The 23,823-nt window shown below is 31.0% G+C and overlaps 2 protein-coding genes across 4 annotated transcripts in view; one reads left to right on the top strand and one right to left on the bottom strand.

The window, feature by feature from the left end:
* Window positions 1-13,807, bottom strand: part of LOC134722998 (alpha-aminoadipic semialdehyde synthase, mitochondrial-like) — a 38,934-nt gene extending 25,127 nt beyond the window's left edge. Inside the window, exons 1-7 of one of the 2 annotated variants that reach the window (XM_063586631.1) lie at window positions 13,651-13,807; window positions 9,952-10,208; window positions 8,283-8,459; window positions 5,933-6,085; window positions 5,190-5,336; window positions 2,542-2,620; window positions 1,445-1,572 (exon numbers count right to left, since the gene is read on the bottom strand). In XM_063586631.1, the coding sequence (XP_063442701.1) occupies window positions 1,445-1,572; window positions 2,542-2,620; window positions 5,190-5,336; window positions 5,933-6,085; window positions 8,283-8,459; window positions 9,952-10,185 (918 nt within the window). In that variant the 5' untranslated portion in view covers window positions 10,186-10,208; window positions 13,651-13,807. Of the gene's footprint in view, window positions 1-1,444; window positions 1,573-2,541; window positions 2,621-5,189; window positions 5,337-5,932; window positions 6,086-8,282; window positions 8,460-9,951; window positions 10,209-13,400; window positions 13,535-13,650 lie in introns of those variants that run through there. The other variant, XM_063586636.1, reaches the window with a different exon arrangement.
* Window positions 13,790-22,987, top strand: LOC134723011 (kelch domain-containing protein 8A-like). Of its 2 annotated transcripts, none has more exons than XM_063586644.1 (6): window positions 13,790-13,868; window positions 15,727-16,120; window positions 16,524-16,688; window positions 18,104-18,310; window positions 21,204-21,296; window positions 22,308-22,987. In XM_063586644.1, exons 2-6 carry the CDS (start codon window positions 15,754-15,756, stop codon window positions 22,505-22,507), a joined length of 1,032 nt encoding a protein of 343 aa, XP_063442714.1. In that variant the 5' UTR covers window positions 13,790-13,868; window positions 15,727-15,753; the 3' UTR covers window positions 22,508-22,987. The 2 variants fall into 2 exon arrangements, with proteins under 2 accessions (XP_063442714.1, XP_063442721.1); XM_063586651.1 differs by having other exon boundaries at window positions 13,855-13,926.
* The last annotated feature ends 836 nt before the right edge of the window (window positions 22,988-23,823 follow it).

The following is a 23,823-nucleotide window of genomic DNA, read 5'->3' as shown; positions in this document are numbered from 1 at the left end:
TACAGATGGCTTATCATTATACATACAAAAGATTTACAAAAAGAAAAATGGTGGTCTGTGGAGCAATTTTTTCAAGGCATTCAAATGGATAAAACTAGAGGATTTCGAAAAAATCTGACAAAAAATCGAATACATGACAAGCCAACTTCCTTAAATATAAACATTTAGAAAGATGAATCGACTTCAAAAACTACAATAAATTAGTTTTTTTTGTATACTAATCACAAAAAAGTAAAAGTTTTTGAACACAATTTGAAAGTTATATAGATTAATAGAATTGTATTACAAACTTGTGTATTCGATGTCATTTGTTCATTAAGGGGGCTCCTGGGTATAAATCTTTTTTTTTCTAATATACGATTTCGCTATATTTTAAAAAAAAATCAACTTTATCATATACTTAAAAGAAAAATGAAATAAAAAAATGTGGTCACTGTTCATTTAAGCTCACAATCTGCCTCTGGAAGGAGCATACATTTTTGTTAATGTCCTTTTTTTCTGATGAACTAATAGGAGAAATAAAGGTACATGTAATATCAAATAAAAAAGTTATCTATTTACAGAAATCTCTTAAATTTTACAATTACAATGTATTTAGTTTATGTACAGCTTTTTTGAAAACAATAAAAAAAAAATATAAGTCACCGAAGAGTTAAAAAAGATATTTCAAATTTGCATCTTAGGGAGATAATTTGGAGCGTTTCAATGATATAACAATTTAAAAGTCATCTGTGGCCAAACCGAATCAAATTTTTGGGTTGATTTTTGTACCATATCATGAAGTAATAACTATTAGTGTAATGACTAAAACTTGTAATGAAAAAATAAAGGTTTAATTTTTGCTGACATTTTTGTACCTACAACCACCTTAATATCTTTTTCTAAATTATTAGTTTCATAGATCAGATTGGCATCTAGTTTTATAGCAATTTGTTTACATTCCATTATTTTCAATAACATGACAATATAAATAGTTAGTTTTCTACATTTATTCCTAATAGTATTTTTATCTAATATCCAAACTATAGAATTCTTATTCATGGGAAATTTTGCTTCAATATGGAGTTGGGATGATTTAATGTTGCTTACTTTTTTGTTCTTTTAGCATTTGAATCTTTGTTAGTAAGGTCAAGTGCCTTAAATTATTTGTTGAAACAAAAGGATATATTGATGTACATGATTTAATTATTATCATTTAAAGATTATCTACACCATAAGATAACAATTTATATCTGCTTATGTGCAAGGGTAACACTTAAGGAGCACCCCCAGTTTTTGGTGGAGTTTGTGTAGCTCAGTCCTTAGTTTTCTATGTAATGTACTATTGTTTTTCTATTGGTATTTTTCTTTCTCAGCCACAGCTTTGCCTGTTTATTTTCAACATGTGAGTTTGTCAATGTCCTTCTGGTATCTTTTGCCCCCCTTTTATAGTAAATCTTTATACCTTTGAGGCAAATGTTGAACCATATCTGGATGGATGCTGTTCAAATTCTTCAGGATCAAATTTTCCACCATCTTTGTGAATATAATGATCTTCTCTGCTTACAACACATATGTACAACTTATTGGTGGCTGAAATTGTAAGAAATAATCAATTGAGATCCATGTAAAATAAACAGAAAACAAAAAAAATGCTAGAAGGATAAGTTTGTTTCTTAAAATGTTCTTATTGAACATGCTATATCCTAAATCCAACAATAATTAAGTAGAATGAGATACTTTAAAATATCTTGCTAATATAAAGGAGTAGGTCCGGTAAGACCCCTTTTTGGCCCCAAAATATAGCAGTTTTACAAAATTGTTAAAACTTAAACTTTTAGTTATTAATTGGACAGTAGAATGCTCCTGCTACATAAATATGGGCTGTTTTAAACAATACAATGCACATAAATCGGGTACTAACACCATAAAGTCATGCTAAATTACTGAAATCTTCACAATTCTCGCATTTCAGCTAAATTTTAGACGGTTTTCATGTAAAATGAAAGTGGCCGCATTCGTGTTCATCCATAATATTGAAATGTAAGTTGCATTTTATGATATTACAAAACATATATAAAGGTTGTGGATGAACACGGATGCGGCCACTTTCATTTTTGACAAAAACCATCTAAAAAGTAACAAATTTTGGCATATTTTGTAGATTTTTCATATTTGAGCTTCAATCAGACCGTTTTTAATGACTAAATCAGTTAAAATCTATCACAGAAACTAATTGATTCAGATGAAATAGAGACTTAAGTGTTCAATAAATGGTCAAAATCTTTCGTCAGATGAACTTAAAATTTGAGGCCAAAATCGGTCCTTACCTGACCTAGTCCTTTCAGATGTATTACTGAACTTTAGAAATATTCAAGACAAAGTCAATAACTTTGCAATTTTTCCTTCTTTTTAGTTCAATTACACTTTTATTAGTTTTTAAATGCATGAATATATACAAAAATAGGAAGATATGGTATATATAATTGCCAATGGGACAACTCTTTACCAGAGTTTAAATGCAAATTTTCTATTATCAATGACTGACAGATTTTTACTCACCACCATGTTTGGCAACTTTGGGTAGATGTTCTGGTTCAATATATTCATGTGGAAATTCTTGGAATACTTGTTGTGCACCCTAAAAATAAGCAAAAAGTTGCATGCATTGTCGTGCTAACTATAACCCACTCATAATTCAACATGTAAACCAGGTTCTACGCAGGGCCCAGCTTTATACAAATGAGAAGTCAAACCCTGAATAGTTGGGGCAAGTATGGACACAACATTCAAGCTTGATACAGCTCTGAATTTGGATTGTGATCAAATTTTTGACATAATATAAGTTTCTGACACAAAACAAATGTCAAGATCTTACAAATCTTTTGCGAAATATTGTGCAATTAAAGATTTCTTCTTTTACATACCTGCCAACTGTCACTATTTGCATGGGGATTTCCTCCATGGACGCTTCCAAATGGATATTTTAAAAAAGCAAATGTATCCCCAATTTTAAACAAAACAATTGATTTTACAATGGCTGTAGGCTTGTAAAAGTATGAAGAAGCAAAAAAAAACACATTAAAATATATTTGAAGACCCCCCTTAAAGGTTTTGTAGGACTATATGAGCCATCTTGCACTTAAAACCCCCATGGGCATTTTGAGATGTTGGCAATTATGCTTTTAACTTTTAAAAAATTTGGAATTTTAGAAATTTGAAGAAAAAAAAATTGAAAACAACTACCACAGGCGCTGATCCAGAGGGGGGGTTCCGGGGTTGGAACCCCCCTTTTTTTTGGACGATCAATGCATTTGAATGGGGACATGTAGTTGGAACCCCCCCCCCCCCCCCCCCCCCCCTTTGTCCTGGGTTAGGAACCCCTCCTTTTTAAAATGGCTGGATCCGCCCCTGTACCACCCCCATTTTTTTGCAATTAGTCCAAAACCTAACATTTCTTTAAACATAATATAACAAGTAGTGTAAGGGAGGTAAATACCAAACATACCCAACATAGTATGTTATCTTTTTTAGAATTACCTCCATTACCCCGCTTTTAAATTGTCTTACTTGTCTATTGACTAGAAATACCTAGTTTTTCCCTTTTTCAGCCCCTAATTTGGAAACATTTTGAGCCATAAACCTTCAAAATCAATACTAACAATCCCTTCATGGTATGGAAACTTGTGGTTTAATTTCAGAGAGATTCATACACTTAAACATAAGTTATTGTTTGAATACTACAAAAATGATTATTTTGGGCCCCCTCTTTGGACCCCAATTCCTATATTATTGGAACAATAAACCCCAAATTAATCCCAACCTTCTTGTAAAAATTGATAGAGATCCATGCACTTAAACACAAGTTATTGTCTGTAAACTTAGAAAAATGCTTCTGTTTGGCCCTTTTTTTGCCCCCTATTCAAAAATAGAAAAGATTAAACTCAAACTTAATCCCAGTCTTCCATGTGTTATATGGAAACTTGTGGTACAATGTCAGAGAGATCCATACAGTTAGACCCAAGTTATTGTCTTGAAACTAGAAAAATGATTGTTTTGGCCCCTTTTTGACCCTTTTAATTCCTAGACTATTTGCCCAATAACCCCTTAGAATAAATCCCAAACTTCTACTTATGGTATTAAACATTGTGGTACAATTTCAGAACAATTGAAATACTTATACCCTACTTTTTGTCCTGAAACTAGATAAATGCTGTTTTTGGTCCCTTTGTGCCCCATATTCCTAAATCTTTGGGACCATAACCCCCAAAATCAATCCCAAGCTTCATTTTGTGTTCTTAAACATTGTGTTAAAATCTTATTGATTTATTATCTGGAAACAATCTGTCTTTGGACGAAGCTGACAACGACGGAGACGAAGCCGACTACAACATGATACCAATATACATTTTTTTTTCATTTTTTCGGTTGTATAAAAAAACTGAAAGTTGGCATGGTGTCAAACAGAAAGGATAAGTAAGCGCAAGCAACAACTCATCACTGTGAAAATGACATCCATCTGTTCATTCGGTCCTGCTAAGAGTGTGATTAAAATATTTGTTTTCTTTCAACATATCATTTCAAAGTATATGATAAAGGTGTCTGTCAATTTCATAAAGCACTGGTATTCATCTATGTATTTTTAAGCCTTAGCCTTCTACCAAAATTCTGCTGTTAATCACATTAACATTATACAGTCATACCCTGTATTACTCAATATTTTATTTCAAAAATAAAACAAGAATGTTGAAGACATTAATGCTCAAGCTTGCTTATCAGATGTAAAAATACTATTTAGAGCATTTGATGTCACTGGTAGATTTTAAAGAGTTCTATTGTTCTAGGATGAAGGAAATTTGCAACTTTCCAAGTTATGAAGGGGCATAAATCTAGAATGGTAAGGACTCACTGCTTTAATTCCAACTCTCTTTGCGAGTTTTGGTTCTTAGCATTGTGTATCGGTTTCATAAAATTTGGATGAAAAAAACTTAAATTAGAGTGCAGAATTATTTTCATTTAGGACAAATAGAAAAACAGACGGATGATCAAGGGTAAAATTTAATTGCCCCTTTGCCTAACAGCTTAAGTATTAAATTCAAATTAAGCATTTTTTACATTTAAACAACCAAGCAGGTATGTTTTATCTACTTCATGTTACTTTCAAAATTCTTTTTTCATATATGACTGACTGAAAACCTATTTGACTATACCTGAGAAACATTACCAGACCCTGTGAAGACAAACACTAAAGGTCCAAGAGATTTTGGCATTCTTTCTAAAGCAATCTCATATCCAGCATCACGAATTGCCTGTCTTGCTTGTTCTGTGTTTCTGTAATTATGACTGGGTCCAATATACTAAAAAAATTATCAACTAATGACACATGAAATATTCAAATTAAAATGCTTCTATTATTTTTGTAGTTCTGGAATGAAAAAGTGAAAACAAAGAAGTAGATGCTACATTTGCAAACCATAATATTTGCCAACAAATAACATCCATTCAATAGACAACTTTCAAGTTCGATGCATTTCCGTCAAAAGCTCTGGTTTTAGTGAACGTCATTTGTGTGTTTCTATATTGTACGAATTATTAGGCAAATTGAATTCTCGAAATTGACAATCAGCATTGCTGTCATTAAGTACCTACAGAACAACCATTATTTCTAGTTTATCCTACACAATGACGATCACTAAGACGCTCTATGCACATAAATAGTGGAGAGATACAGGTGACCTCCTCTTTCTTGTAAAAGACGTCATAAAGGCGAGTATAATTGACGAGTTTTTTTCGGTGGGGGATGAACTCAAAAGTGGTCTATTAGGAAATTAGCAAGAATTTTTTACATCATATTACTAAATATATAAAGAAGTAACTGATTTTTGAAGAGTTTAAATAAAGCTTTATATTATACGATAATGTCTTTGTATTATCAAAATAAAATGTGGTTTACCATAAAAGGTGTGTGATGCCCTAAGGCCAAAAGTCTCAATCCCAACCCATGGAGTATGTTTATCATTCCAGCTACTCCTGCATACACTCCAAAGGCAACGGTTCTCTGTCCTTTCTCATCTACCATGCGTTCATAATCTATTAATCTTATGTTCTGTAAAAGAAAACTTACTGTCAAAATTATGCTTTTTAAAAACCAAAATACTTGTATGAACAAAAATGTATTAAAGATATCGGCCACATTTGTATTTAGACTTTTGTCCAATATTCAGGATCCTCTAGTTGTTTTAAACATGAAGTGCTTATAACTTTTTCATAATGTTATAACGTACAGTTAAAAAGCCATTTTGGAAAGTCCTATAAAATCCTTGATCTTTTATAAAAGCCCTAACAAGGCATATTTCAATCATTTATTTTATTTGAAGAATGATTACGATGTACAAGATGTAGACTACTTAGAATAACTATTCTATTTTTTAGAATCTGAAGGAATTCAATTTCTGCTTCTACTTATGTAGCTATCAGTCAAAAGGAAAGTAGGACAAAATACATGTACTATGTCTGAGAAAAATTGTTGAAACAAGTAAGGAAATATATATCATTGCAATGAAGACAATTCTCCACTAGACCAAACGTAGAAGTCATCTTACTGCCTTCAACAATGAACAAACCTCATACAGCATACATTGTGATAAGCCTTAAAAGGTCCTCAGGTTTTCCATTGTGGTTCATAATATCATATGACAACAGTTTACCATTAAGCAATGTTGTCCAGTCAATCTTGCATAAATTTGACCCTAACTGTAAACTAGTTGCAACAGAAGATTTATAAGTTTTAATCTTTAGCATTATACCCGAAATATACACAGTAAAAAGTCCAACAAAATATAACTTGAGGAAGACTAAAAAATTAAGATTTTAAAATTCTTATGGATATTTGCATTGAAATGGGAGATAACTCTGTAAAAAAAGGCTCAAATATCAATAAAAATTGATACAAAATTATAACATAATGCTTCTTTTCAGCAGAATGTATTGATTCTTGATATTTTAGCCATCTTAAGAAAGTACATGTAACAAACAACTCTAAAGGTGTTTTCATATCTTTAAGCATGATACAACCTAGATTTCGTAATTCATTGGTTGACCATTTATCAAATTTTCCAACATGTCAAAGTAGAAATCTCAAAAATAATTAATCTTATATTCTTCTTTTAGTGGTTTAAAGATTCTTTAAATAAGGTAGATGCTAAACAAATATAATATACAGATATAAACAATGCCAAATGTTTATTAAATTATTTTTAAAATGGTTACAAAGCCACCAATTTACAATTGTGCACAAAAAAAAATAAAAAATACCCATAACATTTTGCTTTTGTACATTTCATGAGCAGAAAATGATATAAAATAGTCAAATACCAACTTTTAACCACATCAAAGTTTGCTTTGCATGAGTTTTAAGAAACTCAACCAAAAACTAAAAAAAAAAATCATTTTTGCAGAGTTATTTTCCCTTTCAAATGTAGATTAAAAAATTTATAGGACTTTTTTCTGTGTATATTTTGGGCTTAATTCTATAGATAAGAACTAAAACATTTTTTGTTGCAATTAGTTTGAGGTTAAACCTTAATTTGACTTGACTAATGTCAATTGTTTACGAAATCAAAGACGAGGATTATGAATTATCATGATTATAATGATTTTTAAAAATGTTTATACATGTATATGTGCATCATTGTAAACTTGCAGTATAATAACAGGATATTACATTGGTGAAGCATATCAGTTTAGAATCACAACAAAAAGGATAAAAGTGAGGCAAGACCCTCTGATCTCAGACTAAAGCAGATTAAGCTGATCTTATCTAAAGTAGATTAAGATTTTACAAATAAATTTGATAATGTATATATACATGGATGACTGTGTTTGATAAATAAAGATTTCAGCATAAATGATAAAAAATGTACAGTCATACAAGTGAGGAAAGTTTTAACTATACCATGTATACTGATATACATGTACTAACTTCCTATCAAAAAGGACATAGTTCTGTACATATATCAGAAAGTTCACATCATAATGAACACATGTCATGCTGATGTGAATTCAACTTCTCAGCAAACTATCTTATAACAAACTTTAACTGGATAGATTACTGACAAAAGGACAACTAAACTTAAGCCTTTAGGAGGAGCCAACAGAATACACAAAAAAATCATCAGATTGATAAATGTATTTAAGCAGTTTAATCAATTATTTAAAAATATCACTTGTTGAAAAAAAAAAATGTTTTAAAATCAAAATTGGAAATAAGAGAAACAACATATAATCTGACAAATCAATATTACCCTTTCCATGATAGCATCTAGCAAGGGCATATTAGCCTCCTGAGCTTTTATTGTATGAGAGAAGAAAGCATATGTTTTGTCAGGTAAGAGTAGATCTATAGGAACAGACTTGACACCCATTACAAGTGATGCCTCAGACATATCTTCTTGTATTGTAGCTCCAACCTTTGCATACTCCTACAAAGCAATAAATATATTCATTAATAACAAACCAATTTAAACAAAATTAAATCCCAGCACCTGCTCATTTTTTATGCTTGCACAGCTGCAATACTGCTTGACAGGCCTAGAACTACCAAGGTTAATATCTGTATTATGTTAACATGTCCATGTCCAAAATATTCATTTAATTTGAAGCTGAATGTTGAGTAGCCATCTGTCAGCATATCCTTATACATGTTGTATAGGTTCATACAGTGAGTAATACTATGTGCTCTATGCTGGTAACACATACTTCTGATATTTTTACAAGAACAATACTAAAGGTAAATATCAGGAAAATGGTGCATAACATTGTCTGCAAACTTTAGTTTCAGTTGAATCTTTCATTCAGAAAAAAACATTGCATAAATGAGAAAAAAATTATCTGTACTTTGAATTTATATATATTTATATAACTTTTGTAATACATTTTTGTAACAAGAAGTACAGACAATTTAGAAAAAAATTAATTGTTGCTTTATTATATACTGTATCACTAAAAACGATAAATGGCAAGATTTAAGGTAGCACAATACAAAGATTTTACAACTCCAACTACCAAGTTTTAAAATGCTGTAACTTTCTTAATAATGCTTGAAAATTTATAAAAGTGGAAGTTTTGGATAGGTAACAGATTACTCTTTCAAACTAATGCAATGTTGATATTATTCAACAATTACGTAACCAATTATAAGGTTAAATGTGTCTAAAATATTTTTCCCCAAATTTCCACTTTCAAATGAAATTAGCTTTTGCATTGGTATCCCTAGAGGGATGATTTTATTATATGTTGTTCCTATTGCCATTATCTACAAAAGGGTGTCTCAGATTTCAGATGGAATGTATAGAACAAATTTTACACCTAATTAAACATTATCTTCTTTTATGTGGTTAGGATGGTTATACTAATTAGAGATTTATGAGAGAATGGAATACCATAGAGATAATCTGAGACACCCTTTTGTAGCCCATAATGTGTTGATTAAGATTTCGTTAAAATTTTCTGTATATTTAAAGAGATGAAAGAGCTAAATTCATTCAAGTGAACTAACCCAAATTTTGCCACTAATTGCATAATAGTTGATTACATAATGATTGCATAATAAAAAATATTACATTCATTTAAAAGATTAATCTTTTATCTATCTATATATACCTCTTTTATTATTTTCTATGCATGCATAAGAAAGTAACAGCCTTTCAAAGGTTAGAGATTGGAAGTAAAAAAATCTTTGTATTGTGCTACCTTAAGTTGTCAAAATATACAGTTTAAAAAATAACAATTCTGCTTAAACATTTCACAAAGGCAAAAAAATATTTTACAAAATGTTTTAAAAAAGGACATAAATTACTTTCATGAAAGATGTTTTTAACAGATATTTAAAAGTGTTTGCTTGAAGTTGTAAAACAGCATTAGTTTAATAAGCACACCAATAACAAAGAATATTATACTTGTATGTACATGTACCTGCATATTATAAGCCCTCCTGTTGGATGGTTGAACTATTACTTTAATACCATCTTTCACCAGCTTTCTAACATGTTTAGGTGCCAGTGGTGCTCTTCTCTCCCATACATTTATAGTCTCTCTCCTAATAGCCAGAACACCAGTTAATCCTGAAGACATCGCTCTCCGGGTAAACAAACAGCCATTTTGCTTCAGTATCTGCTTGCACAATGGCTGAGATTGTGTCCTCCACATTCTAGCTCACACTTTCCTTTCTTCTAAAAAAGAGGGTTTAGGGACAACATCAAAAAATCAATGAAGGATAAAAACTTAAATCAAATAGTCTGGGGTGGGGGTCAAAATGCTGCAAGTTTTGTTTTATATATACAAGAGGCTGTCACAACAACAGCAAACCGGATTTATTGACATTTATTTGTGTCCTGGCAATATCACAAGAACCATTACTGATGATTAATGAAAGTTAAAATCGTCAATTTCAAATTTGACCTCCATTTTGTCATCAGTATCAACATATTAAAATTTGAAAAGCTTAGATTGAATGGTTCATGAGAAAATGCAACAACGTGAATGGAAACACCATTTTACGATCTTTCAAGAACCATAACTTCTGAACGGTAAAAGTCAAAATCGTCATTATTGAACTTGACCTCTATTTTGTCATCAGTAACAACATATTAAAATTTGAAAAGCTTTGGTTGAATGGTTCATGAGAAAATGCAGGGACATGACTGGAAACACCATTTTTCAATCTTTCAAGAACCATAACTTCTGAACGGTAAAAGTCAAAATCGTCATTATTGAACTTGACCTTCATTTAGTCCTCAGTAACAACATATTAAAATTTGGGATTATTTGGTAGTACAGTTCATGCGTAAATGCACGGACACGACTGGAAGCGCCATTTTACGATCTTTCAAGAACCATAACTACTGAACGGTAAAAGTCAAAATCATCATTATTGAACTTGACCTCTATTTTGTCATCAGTAACAACATATAAGAATTTGAAAAGCTTTGGTTGAATGGTTAATGAGAAAATGCACCGACACAACTGGAAACCCCATTTTTCAATCTTTCATGAACCATAACTCCTGAATGGTAAAAGTCAAAATCGTCATTATTGAACTTGACCTCCATTTTGTCACCAGTAACAACATATTAAAATTTGGGAAGCTTTGGTAGAACGGTTCATGCGTAAATGCACGGACACGACTGGAAACTCCATTTTTCAATCTTTCAAGAACCATAACTCCTGAACGGTAAAAGTCAAAATCGCCATTATTGAACTTGACCTTCATTTAGTTGCCAGTAACAACATATTAAAATTTTAAAAGCTTTGGTTGAACTGTTCATGAGTTAATACACGGAAAACATTTGATTGCCACCCGCCCGACTGATCGGCTGGACGACCGCCCGCCTAGCATCCCCAAATCAATAACTGACATTTTTGTCACAAAAATCCGGTTAATAAAATGAAGATGTGGTATGATTGCCAATGAGACAACTATCCACAAAAGACCAAAATGACACAGACATTAACAACTGTAGGTCACCGTACGGCCTTCAACAATGAGCAAAGCCCATACCGCATATAGTCAGCTATAAAAGGTCCAGATAAGACAATGTAAAACAATTCAAACAATATCCTTATTAGTCAATCATTTTTTCCTAAATTAAGTTAAGAGGGGGGGAGGGGTGTCAGTGAAAAACTATATGAATTAATTTTTTTATTGTACATTGAACTTATGATGTTTTTACATGTTCATGTATATATATGCATTGTAAATAAAGACTTTTAAGCTGTGGATTTCAAATATTTTGGCCACGTGCATCACTGAAGAGACATGTATTGTCGAAATGTGCATCTGGTGCAAGAAAATTGGTACGGTTAATTTTATTACTACCACTGGGTCGATGCCTCTGCTGGTGGACTATTAGTCCCCGAGAGTATCACCAGCCCAGTAGCCAGTACTTCCGTACTGGCATGAAAATACGGATTTTTTGTGTTACATTGTATTAAAATTTGCTGTTACAAAATATTAGAAATTATTATAAATTAAGGAATGTTTCTCCCTCATGCAAAGCTCCGATTCCTGTCACGGATTTGGCTATACTTTTTGGACCTTTTGGATTTTAGCTCTTCATTTTTTATATAAGCTTTGGATTTCAAATATTTTGGCCAAGAGCATCATTGAAGAGACATGTTTTGTCGAAATGCGCATCTGGTGCAAGAAAATTGGTACCGTTAATTTTATTAAAGACTATTCTATTTTTCCTGTAATCAGTTTTTAGATTAAGTACCTGAATTGTACATGCATATCAAATCCTACATTGGATTTAAAGGAAACATGTGGTATATATATCATGTGTATATTAAAATCAATTAGACAGCAACCAAACATTACAGACATAAAATGTATTTACTTTTACTGGACTTGAAACCAGAAATGGTTGTTACCTATGTGTATTTCAATATTAAAAACAATCAGTAGATATACACATGTACATGTATGCCAACAGGTTTACACTATCTGTAGACCTAGGAGTTTTAGACCTCAGAACTTTGTTTGTCAGATCTCTAAAAAACACCAATGTTAATCTTAATTTACAGAGTTATTGAACATGGTATTGTTCTTTATATATATAGATTATAAAATGGCATTATTCATTTTAGACCCCTTTTCAGCCCTAGGTCATTATATCAGCCCACTACCCAACAGGTTCGAGGTATGATTTTGATCATGTTATGTTCTTTTTATCATACACTTCAGGCAAAGACATACAGACAGGAACTTTTTTTTTAAACTTTAAAAAATGCATTTATTGTATAATAATTTTTTGGCTTTTTTTTCTGTTCCCTAATTTTTTTGTTATCCAGTTAAGTTATGTTTTTCACTAAAATTGTGAGGTGTATTTTCATGAATATGCTGAATGATGTTGAAATGTTACGTGATAACGTTACATAAAGGTACATTTGTATGCAATAATAATCGGAAGCAGAGTGATAACGATTCTTCAAATTTGTGGAAAAAATATTTGAACAAATGAGTTTATCAACATGGTTGAGGGGTACTGTTATTTTCTAAAAGAATATGATAAATGTATATATAAATGTTTAACAATTTACTAATCTTCTTATAGATGTAGGAAAATATATTAAATCTTATTAAATTGTACAGCTTTTACAAATTTTAGTTAAAAAAAATTGCAGGTATTACATGTTTTATGTGGCATTTTTTTAAAACCCTTTAATAGCTAATTGCTCTAGCAGTAGATTATTAATGTCTGATCAGATATCATAATCAGAAACCTAATCTGAGCTACATGTATAAAACAGCTGATAAACTGATAAAAAAAAACATGAACAAGGGTGCAAATTTACCTCATTTATTGTTTGAAGTTGACTCAATCAGCTCAATCAAAAAGATTATTTTATGTCAAAAAAATTACCTGACAAAGAATTTTTTGAGTCTTTATGGAATGATTTAAGTGCACAAACAAAATCTCAGAAACATGATCAGATAAGCTAAATTTAGTGCATTTATATCCGTAAACCAGTTCAAGGTCACAATTTTGTAAGACATGTTTTGAAGAAAACCTGAGCCAAGGTGAAAGGTAAGATTCTTGTTCTTACATTTTCCAACTGAAAACAAATACCACAAACTTATATTAAAATAATATCATTATTGCGTCTTTCTACCTGATTTGATGCTGTTTTCCTATACAACAGTTCCAGACTGTTTGTTGATATTTTCCAGCGAGGTTGGACAAAACTAACCAATCGAAACGTCGACCTAATTTTCACCCAACGAAAATTGTCAAAAGCAACACACCTCCCGAGAGGTCAAGGACGTTTAACATAAGAGTTATCTTCCCGGAGGTTGGGTTCGAAATCCGGCATTATTGTCTCCCTTATTGGTATGCATGTCAACATTATAAACATTGCACCGACTTGCACAATTGAAAGACATTCAATGTATTTGTTTTGAATTATTTGCTGATATCAATCATATGAATATCAAACTAACCCTTCTGTAAACCCCAACAGTGTACAGTCTGACACCTTTTGTGCCACTATGACATTTTTTTTATGCCCTTATTTTTCTGTAATTTTGCATTTAATATATTATGTGTACCTAGTGTTGCATACATGGATATACACATGTTTACCTTATTGTATACACTCAGGTCTGTTTTCCTTGATTTTAAAGTATCAAAACAATCTTTAGTTCAACATTGATAATGATTGCCAGATTATGGCAGCTTGGATGAAAAAGGGGAGGGTCACAGCTCTTGAGACACTTATATAGATCAGGGCTCACGCTACCAGGCGACTTGGGCGAAGAAGTCGCTTTCCCGACCGTCACTTCACTTTCCCCGACCCCCAAAAGTGAAGACAAGTCGCCCTGTTGTTTACGATACTCGCTTTCAGTCGCTTCTGTCATCAGACATTTTCAATTTTTACCAAGTTGATGAAACCTAGACTTTTTATTGATAATTAAAGAAATTCAGACTTAAACGATTCATTATCTTATGAAAAGAGGTTGAAGCATTGTTTTTGCAGTGTGTAGCAAGTTATTTAATAAAAATACAACTTTTTATCACTTCGTGCACTTCCGAAAGTTCCGGTGCTTGTTACTCGAAAACGTACATCAACCTAACTTTCGGCTGCAAAATAGGTTTGTTACTTCATTTAAACGTGATAACAGTTGCTTCCAGTAAATGTTCAATCCATTTATTGCATTAAAAACTTCATGATCCTTCCCAAATAACATCGTTTGTTTTTGTAAATTTTCTTGCAATCGTCCGCCATTGACCGATTTCTAAACTACGGATTGAAAACGGACTAGCTATGACCGAAATCTGTATTATTACAAAAATTACTACGGACGCACGGATGGAACAGCAGACAGAGGAATATTGATCACAAAAGAAAAAAATATGCATTCCACACGCATTAAAGACTTTTGGTTACATCTAAATAAACTCATCATTGATTGGTGTATACATGTATAATTCCCTATAATTTATATGGATTGTTGTAAACTATTGTAAAGTTGCTTAACTCTTAGACTATTAGTATTACACTAATATCAATATATTATGGCCCAGCTTACCTTTATTTATCTTTTGATGAGAAACACTGAATTTCATACACAAGATAGTTTTTAATTAAATTGCAATTGATATTATTATAATTTTTTTACCTTTTTTAAAAAAAAAACAACCAAACATTTCAGTGCTAGATGTTTAGTTGGTAGTTTCTCACAAGGACCTTAGTAAAATTTAAACAACTTTTATTTTGAAATGTTACTTAATTGTATACTCAGATATGAATTGAACAATATAAAAAGAACATTATTTACAAATGACCGTTTATACTACAGTAAAATCCAAACATTGTAGAGTACCGCGCAAATAAGCACTTCTCTTTCAAATCTCACCACTTCTCCCTATCAGTTTGAAAAAGAGAAGTCACTTCTCCCTATAATTCTGAAGTAGTGTGAGCCCTGTAGATTAGGTAGGGTGTGGACAAAAATGCATATAATATACAGGATCATATCTAAACCTGAACATAAATTAAATCAATTATAATTTACCATATTACATGCATGACATGTATAATATACTAAAATATTATATTTTTTGCTCAATTGATATATGAATGCATGTTAATTGAAAGAATCTTTGTTTATAAAAACATATGCTCGTGTCAAGGCATTATTTTAAATACATTAGACAGTTATAAATAATATACCATAATTTATGTTTTTAGAATCTAGAAATAAGTGTTTAATTTGTAATGGCTGGAGGAACTTATACTTGGGAGACATGGAAGAGAATGTTCAACAGTCGAGTATTTGCCTTGCCATTACTCCATGGTGATAACATGTACATCATAGGCGGATGTGATCAGATGGGCAAACCTATAACAGCTTTTGAAATGTATGAAACGAAAAAAAGAAAATGGCATAATCTGCCAGAGATGCCGACAGCAAGAGCATCACCAGCAGCTGCCATACTTGGAGATAAAATTATTGTTATTGGAGGAGTTGGTGAGGGTCAAAACCCTGTAAATGCTGTTGAAATGTATAACATAAAGGCTAAAAAATGGGAAAAGATGGAACCACTGTCAGAAGCGTTACTTGGGTTGTCCAGTGTTGTAAGAGGTAAAAGAAATGTGGAATGGCAATTTGAAAAAAGGTTGTCAATAGCTAATTCTCGAATTTTGGAACTGGTTAAGTCTCATGATCCTGAGTATGTTTCAAACTAAACCAAATAGTACAAAATATTGCATGCATTTACAAAAAAGATTTTCAAGCAAAATTATGTATGAAAATCTCTTCTAAATCAGTCTGTTTTATTTCACAAATACATAAATACATAAACTTGAAACACTTTTTATCTTGACATAATGGATTAAATATTTGGGTCTAAAGGGGTCTTTTCCAAACACACTCCATTAGAAAGACAGTCACATGATATATATTTTTCACATGCCCTTGTACAAATAACAATGTAAAATGTTAAACTTGATGTTCAATGATAACCCATTACAATTTTTTATTCCAGACAACAAAATTATAGTTTGTGGTGGCATGGGATCAGATACAAACCCAAAAGACACCCTCTGTGCATATGATGTAGAAACAAACACCTGGAAACAAATGAAAGGAATGCCCACAGCAAGATATGCTACATATTCATTTCTTGTCAATGAAAAGTTGTATGTCTGTGGTACGTAAATCAATGATGGTCTCTACTAGAGATGAAATGATTCTCATTTCTTGGTACATATTTCTAATGTTATCATTTTTTGTCACGTTTGATGTGTACATCTTTCACATGAAGCTTTTGAAAGGAAAAAAAAAGGAATAAATTAAGTAATATTCACTATATTGTTTTGGGGACTGATTTTTATCAGAAATCTTTTAAAAAAAAAAAAAAAAAAAAAAAAAAAGGTTAATGCTTATAATTTACAATAGCATCACAGGGTAACATATTGAATCTTTTTAAAACGATTTACTCATTCAAAAGATGAATAGAGTTTTAGATAGTGTAATCTAATTGACAGAATTTTATATTGTTCCAAAGAAATGTTAAGATTGAGTACACTTCCTTGGAGGATAGTTAAAAGATTCATGTATTTTATACTTTCAAAAAATGTTTATGCAAGAATATTGGATATACATCAATGAGACAGCAACCATGTGGCACTTAATACAAATACCAGGTGGCACTTAATACAAATAAACATCCAGAGATAGGATACAGTCATCAATGATAGTCAATGTAGTCTACATGTATACCAACCCAAAACCTCAGTCAGAGATATTAAAAATGATCTGTGATCAACATCCAATTCTTTAAAAATGACACAACAAAAAGATACATGCTTAACCCTGGCATACTCTTGCGCATGTTCGAATCCAGAAGTCTCTGGCCTTTTTTAGTCTTGTGTATTATTTTTTTATTTAAGATCATTTATTTGTTTCAAAGTTTAGTGTAACATACATTAAAATCCGTCTCATTTTGTTAATGGGACAGCTGAACCACAACTCCAGTTTGAGGATTTTCTCACTTTGAAGACCAGCTAGCTGGTGTCCTTTGGTTGTTTTCTGATCATTTTTTTTGTTTTTTTCTGACACATTCCCCATTTCTATTCTCAATTTCAATCTTATAATTAAAAACAATGACTGAAGTCACTGAACTTCAGAAATATCTAGCTTATTGGGTTCAATTACTGTAAATTCAGAAATTAATGGGAGGTTTTTATTATTGCGAAAAATGCGACTGAGTTGTAAATGCAATAATTTAAACTCGCATTTTGAAATATTTTATATGAATTTAATAGGATTTTTCTCAAATTCGTAAAAATTAAAATCGCATTTAAGTCTGAAATGACAAAATCGCAATAATAAATGCACGCAATAATTTCTGAATTTACAGTATTTATATTAGAAATCAGGAATACAGAAAGGATGTACATTGAACGAATAATTGAGTGAAATAATATGTACTGTAGGGAACCGTGCTGTTCTTCCCTAATGTCTGTTTAAGGTCTTTATAGAAGAACTGACCAACATGGCATTTAATGTTTTATTTTCACGTTTAAGAGTTTATGGTTGATTTCTAAACACATTATCTTTTAGGGGGTAGACAAGGAAAGTTACCTAGCACAGCTTTAGAATGTTATGATTTTACTGAAGATAAATGGGAGAAGTTACCAGATGTCCCCAGTAAGAGGGTGTTTGCTATGTATACTGCTTCAGATAAACATATATTCAGTATGGGAGGATTAAAACAACCAGCCACAGAGGGATTCTCAGATGCTTGTGAAGTTTTTGACACAGAGAAAAGTAAGCTTTTTTATATGGTTTATGAATAACTAGTTTGAGTGATCTCCCTTTTTAATGTGGCCTTTGAGAGGTAAGGTGTGGTATATGGTAAGTTTTAATACAAAATATTAACCAGTGTATGTGGTACTTTTTTTTAACAGTTAAATTTAAAGTCAACAATAAACAAAAAAATATTTCATATCTTTTATTCGAAAATAGAATATCAACATAGAGCACTACAAATATAACATACATCAAGTACATATAAGCACTGTAATGATAACATTGCTAAAAATAAATTTAACTGTCTCTGGAAAGACAACAGAAGTCTTCTGTGAGTGACTGTACTGTGGTGTCAAGGTCAAGTTGTCTTGTCCTTGGTGACATCTCTAAATTGGAAGATCTAGATGGAGATGAGCTGGCAGACTTCATGATCAGGGTAGACAACTCTTGAATCTGGTTCCATTTTTTCTCTTTGTACAGCTTGTACATTTTACAAATACCAACAGCGGTTGACTTTTTGGTCCGGAGGTGAAGTCTGTAAGAATGGTTTCCGTTGATGTCTGCTGCAAACAAGTGGCGGTCAAGTTGTTCCATCTTGCATTCTGTAATAAGAAAATATTATTAGAATCAAATTTTGCTGGTTTTAAAAATAATTAAGATTCAAATTGGTTACAGTGCTCTCAACTTTACAAATAAATAAAATAAGTTGCATTTCAATGTATGTAAGTTGATATAAAATTATGCTCTCAAACTTTATTTTTAAATTATTGTTATTTATTAATATACTTTTTTATTGATGAAAATTATAAAATTAACTCTAAGAAAAAATACTAAATAAAATAAATAGTAAATAGATAATTACCAATTAAGTTGAGTTGGGTAACTGCTTGGTCATGTGACATCAGTAGAGTCTTCAGTTGCTGAGCATAGTAAACAATATTAGTGTACTCCATGATCTTGTAAGTAAATGTTTGACGGTTTGGATGAGAGTTTCTAAGGTAATGAATGTTGTGGTTTTCCTCCATAGTGGATCTGTATATATATTGTACTATTTACTCAAAATTATTTTGGCTTCATGTTATGTAAAATGTGCTCACCATTACACAAAAGTTCAAAGGTGTTTTAATTCTTTATTATCTTATAGTCAATTAATAATTGAAAATCAAAAGAGCTAATCAAAGATCAAAAGGTTTTTATATAATAAGATCTTTTAGTGTTAATAATTAGAGGTCAAAACATTTGATTATAATTTGACAACTAAATTTGATTGATTATTAATTGATTTATTATTTTATTAACTATACATTACTGTTAGTTTTAGGTTAAACCTGATATTAATTGCAGTAGTTACTAGTTGATAAATAATTATGATAATAATATAAGATAATATTAATATTTATTAAAGTTTATATCAAAGTGTTTAATATGAAATTATAATTTTTGGGGGAAAAATGAAGATAAATCATGGAATATTTATGTTAATTCTAGGATACATAAATAGAGGATAAATTCATTATTAAAAAATTTACACTTTTTTTTAGTTCAAAACTTGTATTTTCCTTTCAAATATATTTATTGATCTTAATTATCAAAGGAAAGAGGACATTAGGCAAGGACAATGCTAATATACATTATCTTCCATAACAAGATGAAAGATATAGCCAATACATTATATGTAAAAATAATTTACAAAGCATTCGATAATCAAACAATAATGAATTGAGACAGAGACATATATACACAGAGATTGGCAACTCCGTGAAATCCCGTTAAAGATCGCGGCCCAGAATGAGATTCTCGTCGATAAAATTTAGAACATGCAATCAAGTCGGGGATGAATAACCTCGATAGATAATCAAGAAAAGCAATGGGAAAATTATATCAGATCATATTATAATTTCTTTTCTAATAAAAAAATACTTGAATGTTATATTTATCTTTCAGCATTTATTGAGAAAAATATTGTTATATGATAATTAAAATTTCAAATCTGGTAATGCTCAATTGTTATTACAAGAAAATTTTCGGTACGGCATATATCTTTGCAATAGTTTGTTTAATTACACAGTGAAATTGTGTGTGTCCGATTTTCCGGTAATTAGGTCCTTAATAGAGTTGTGATTGTTGATTCACAGGTGTGCGATTACGCAATTTATTGCCCTCCGATCTGACACCTGAATATTACCGGAGGTGAATTCTAAATGGATTATTACTTGGCAATTGTTTTTTAAAGATTAACAAATTCTGACATACTATTTTAACCATGACCAGAACTTTATTTTAACAGAAGCACTCGGCAATACTATAGTGTATATTCAATCATGAAAACAAAAAGTCTTTTAACATGTCAAAAAAAGAATGTGTATATATGTCTCTGATTGAGATAATCATACAGATTTGATATTTGTTCAAAACTATAAAAAAAAACTAATTTCTTTTAGATAATAGGGTTGTGATGTGTACTGTATACTTGTTTCTTGGTCTCTATTATGCCCCAGCAACTTTAATTTTGGTGGCATATTGTTTTACCCCTGTCTGTTTGTCCTTCCGTTTGTCTGTCCTATCATGGGTGTATAGTTATTCCACACAACTCCTTCACAGTTTGAATGCTTGGAAGTTTTACTTTATTGACTAATTGTACATATATTGAAGGCAAGCATGTGGTCAGGCTTTTGATTCTATTATTATTTGCTCTTTTTGGGAGATAGTTGAAAATTGTAATTTTTGGAGTATATAATTGTATGAGATGTGCATAGCACTTAGAAATTAACTGTAAATTTATTAATTGCATTCCCTATCATACTGAAAACACAAACAACAGCAAAAGTAGGTAAGCCACTGGGTTCTGGAGAAACCCTCACACATTTTTTATTCTTTATTTTTAATGAAAACCTATATTTTACAATTACAGAAGAATGGAAGGTTGGAGTTAATATGCCAACAAAGAGAGCAGATTTTGCTATTGGTGTTTTAGGAGGGAAAGTAGTATGTGCAGGTGGATTAGGTAAGTTCTTATTCAGTGTAATGGAGTAAAGTAGTATGTGCAGGTGGATTAGGTAAGTTCTTATTCAGTGTAATGGATTAAAGTAGTGTGTGCAGGTGGATTAGGTAAGTTCTTATTCAGTGTAATGGAGTAAAGTAGTGTGTGCAGGTGGATTAGGTAAGTTCTTATTCAGTGTAATGGAGTAAAGTAGTATGTGCAGGTGGATTAGGTAAGTTCTTATTCAGTGTAATGGAGTAAAGTAGTATGTGCAGGTGGATTAGGTAAGTTCTTATTCAGTGTAATGGAGTAAAGTAGTATGTGCAGGTGGATTAGGTAAGTTCTTATTCAGTGTAATGGAGTAAAGTAGTATGTGCAGGTGGATTAGGTAAGTTCTTATTCAGTGTAATGGAGTAAAGTAGTGTGTGCAGGTGGATTAGGTAAGTTCTTATTCAGTGTAATGGAGTAAAGTAGTATGTGCAGGTGGATTAGGTAAGTTCTTATTCAGTGTAATGGAGTAAAGTGATGAGCGCTAGGTAAGTTCTTATTCAGTGTAATGGAGTAAAGTGATGAGTGCTAGGTAAGTTCTTATTCAGTGTAATGGAGTAAAGTGATGAGCGCTAGGTAAGTTCTTATTCAGTGTAATGGAGTAAAGTGATGAGCGCTAGGTAAGTTCTTATTCAGTGTAATGGAGTAAAGTGATGAGTGCTAGGTAAGTTCTTATTCAGTGTAATGGAGTAAAGTGATGAGCGCTGTAAGATCAAACATACAATATTTCAATTTGTAAATATAGCTTAAGTGATTAGACTTTATTTGGAGAGGTTTAACTTGTTGTTGGAATATGCAAAATTATGACTGTCTACTTTACAAACTTACCAAGCTAGACCTGAACTGGGTCTGTTTTCCTAAGTTAGGCCTTTAAGAGTTGTGATATAAGCCTTATACTATAAGCTATATGGTCTTAATTTTCAGAATAACTGAATACATTTCCATAATTTTTGGCATATATAAATTGATAAAATAATTATATTTCAGGTGGACCGGGCAAACCTCTTGAAACTGTAGAAGTTTATGATTGGGAGCATGACAATTGGACAAAAATTAAAGATATGCCTACTACACATTGTTCATGTGCTTATATTTTAAAAGACGATAAATTAGCTGTTATAGGAGGTCTATCTACTACTGGACCTAGTTCTTGTACAGAGGCACTCAACTTTAGGCCAGATAGATAATCATGTTATATGATAGGATTTTCAATTTTTGCAATGAATTTTTCACTTGATCAAATTTTTTACATTTTAAATCCACATTGGATATACTGTGTTACGTTATTACTGCCTAGAAAATATTTGTGGAGTTTCATGAAAACTGCAGAAAAAGAAATCAGTATTAAGTTATTTTCTGCTTGATTGTTGTATGAACTATAGACTTCCATTATAAATTCAAGAAAATATTGGGATCATTATTGACTATGATGTTAATTTCGTAGATTTAGAACCTAAATTTCAACAATGCTTCAGACTTGATTTGCCGGAGCATTTCATATTGTATCATTAATTACTTAAAAGGAGAGAGGATATGGTTTTTCTCAAAAAATGATTTATTTATACATAACTACCCCAAAGTACTTCTATAGCATTTTAAGTGTCAAATTTATATTTTGAATATGTATTTAAATGAATTGCAATGGATCAATATGCATATTTCAGCCCCAGAAACCACTCACAAAGAGAGTGAACAGGCAATTATGAAGTTTTTGCATAATACTTATTTACAGTATTGTAAAGTGGACAATTTTACTAGGGGATATCTTTGCTTATTTTACAATTAGATAAATTTGCAAAAAATATCAACATCAGAAATTTTAACTTTAAGGCAGATAATAATTTTAAACAAGAAAAACATGATCTTAAAACTTCTGGAGCATGTTTGGCATTTGAATCACACCATTTGAAACACAAAAATAAACTGCTTTGCAGAATTTTATTGTTGTAAAAGATAAACTGTGATAAAATATTGCATCACCTTTTTATTTGAATATAGATTTTTAGGCATGTAAATTAAAACTAAATTTCATATATGTCCTTTCAAGTTTTATATTTATTTGCAGGAATCATCTAATATATTTGTATAATTTATCCATCAATACCTCTATTATTTATATTTACTGTATTTGTCTGTATTGCATCACATCAATAAAGTTCTGAACAATAATAATTATGCATGAATGAAAAACTTTTTGTTTTCCATTATAAGAATATTTTAGAATAAAAAAAAGTGCAATATATTTCTGAAGTATATTATGAAAAATATTTAAATATTACAACTAACCAATATCTATGCATTATGTATTTTAACTTACCTTGATATATCCTTATTTTAAAGTGCATGTGTAAATACTATCAAGGACATGTCATTAATCTATGTCATGTTTTTCTGTTGAATAAATTATTTGTTAACAATATTTGCATTTATTTTTGCATTATAAGCACATTATTATACTGCAATCTTACATTTGGCATGAACCTCAATATTTTGTTGATAATAT

This window comes from Mytilus trossulus, chromosome 1, assembly GCF_036588685.1.
Source record: "Mytilus trossulus isolate FHL-02 chromosome 1, PNRI_Mtr1.1.1.hap1, whole genome shotgun sequence".
Taxonomy (NCBI): Eukaryota; Metazoa; Mollusca; class Bivalvia; order Mytilida; family Mytilidae; genus Mytilus; species Mytilus trossulus.
This window is presented reverse-complemented; position numbering and strand designations above follow the sequence as displayed.

Bases quoted from the DNA above. Each gene is read 5' to 3' on its own strand.
- LOC134723011 (XM_063586644.1), top strand. From the start codon at position 15,754: ATGGCTGGAGGAACTTATACTTGGGAGACATGGAAGAGAATGTTCAAC. The intron at 16,121-16,523 runs GTAAAAGAAATG...TTTTTATTCCAG, and splicing joins GTTGTCCAGTGTTGTAAGAG to ACAACAAAATTATAGTTTGT. The intron at 21,297-22,307 runs GTAAGTTCTTAT...ATTATATTTCAG, and splicing joins AGTATGTGCAGGTGGATTAG to GTGGACCGGGCAAACCTCTT.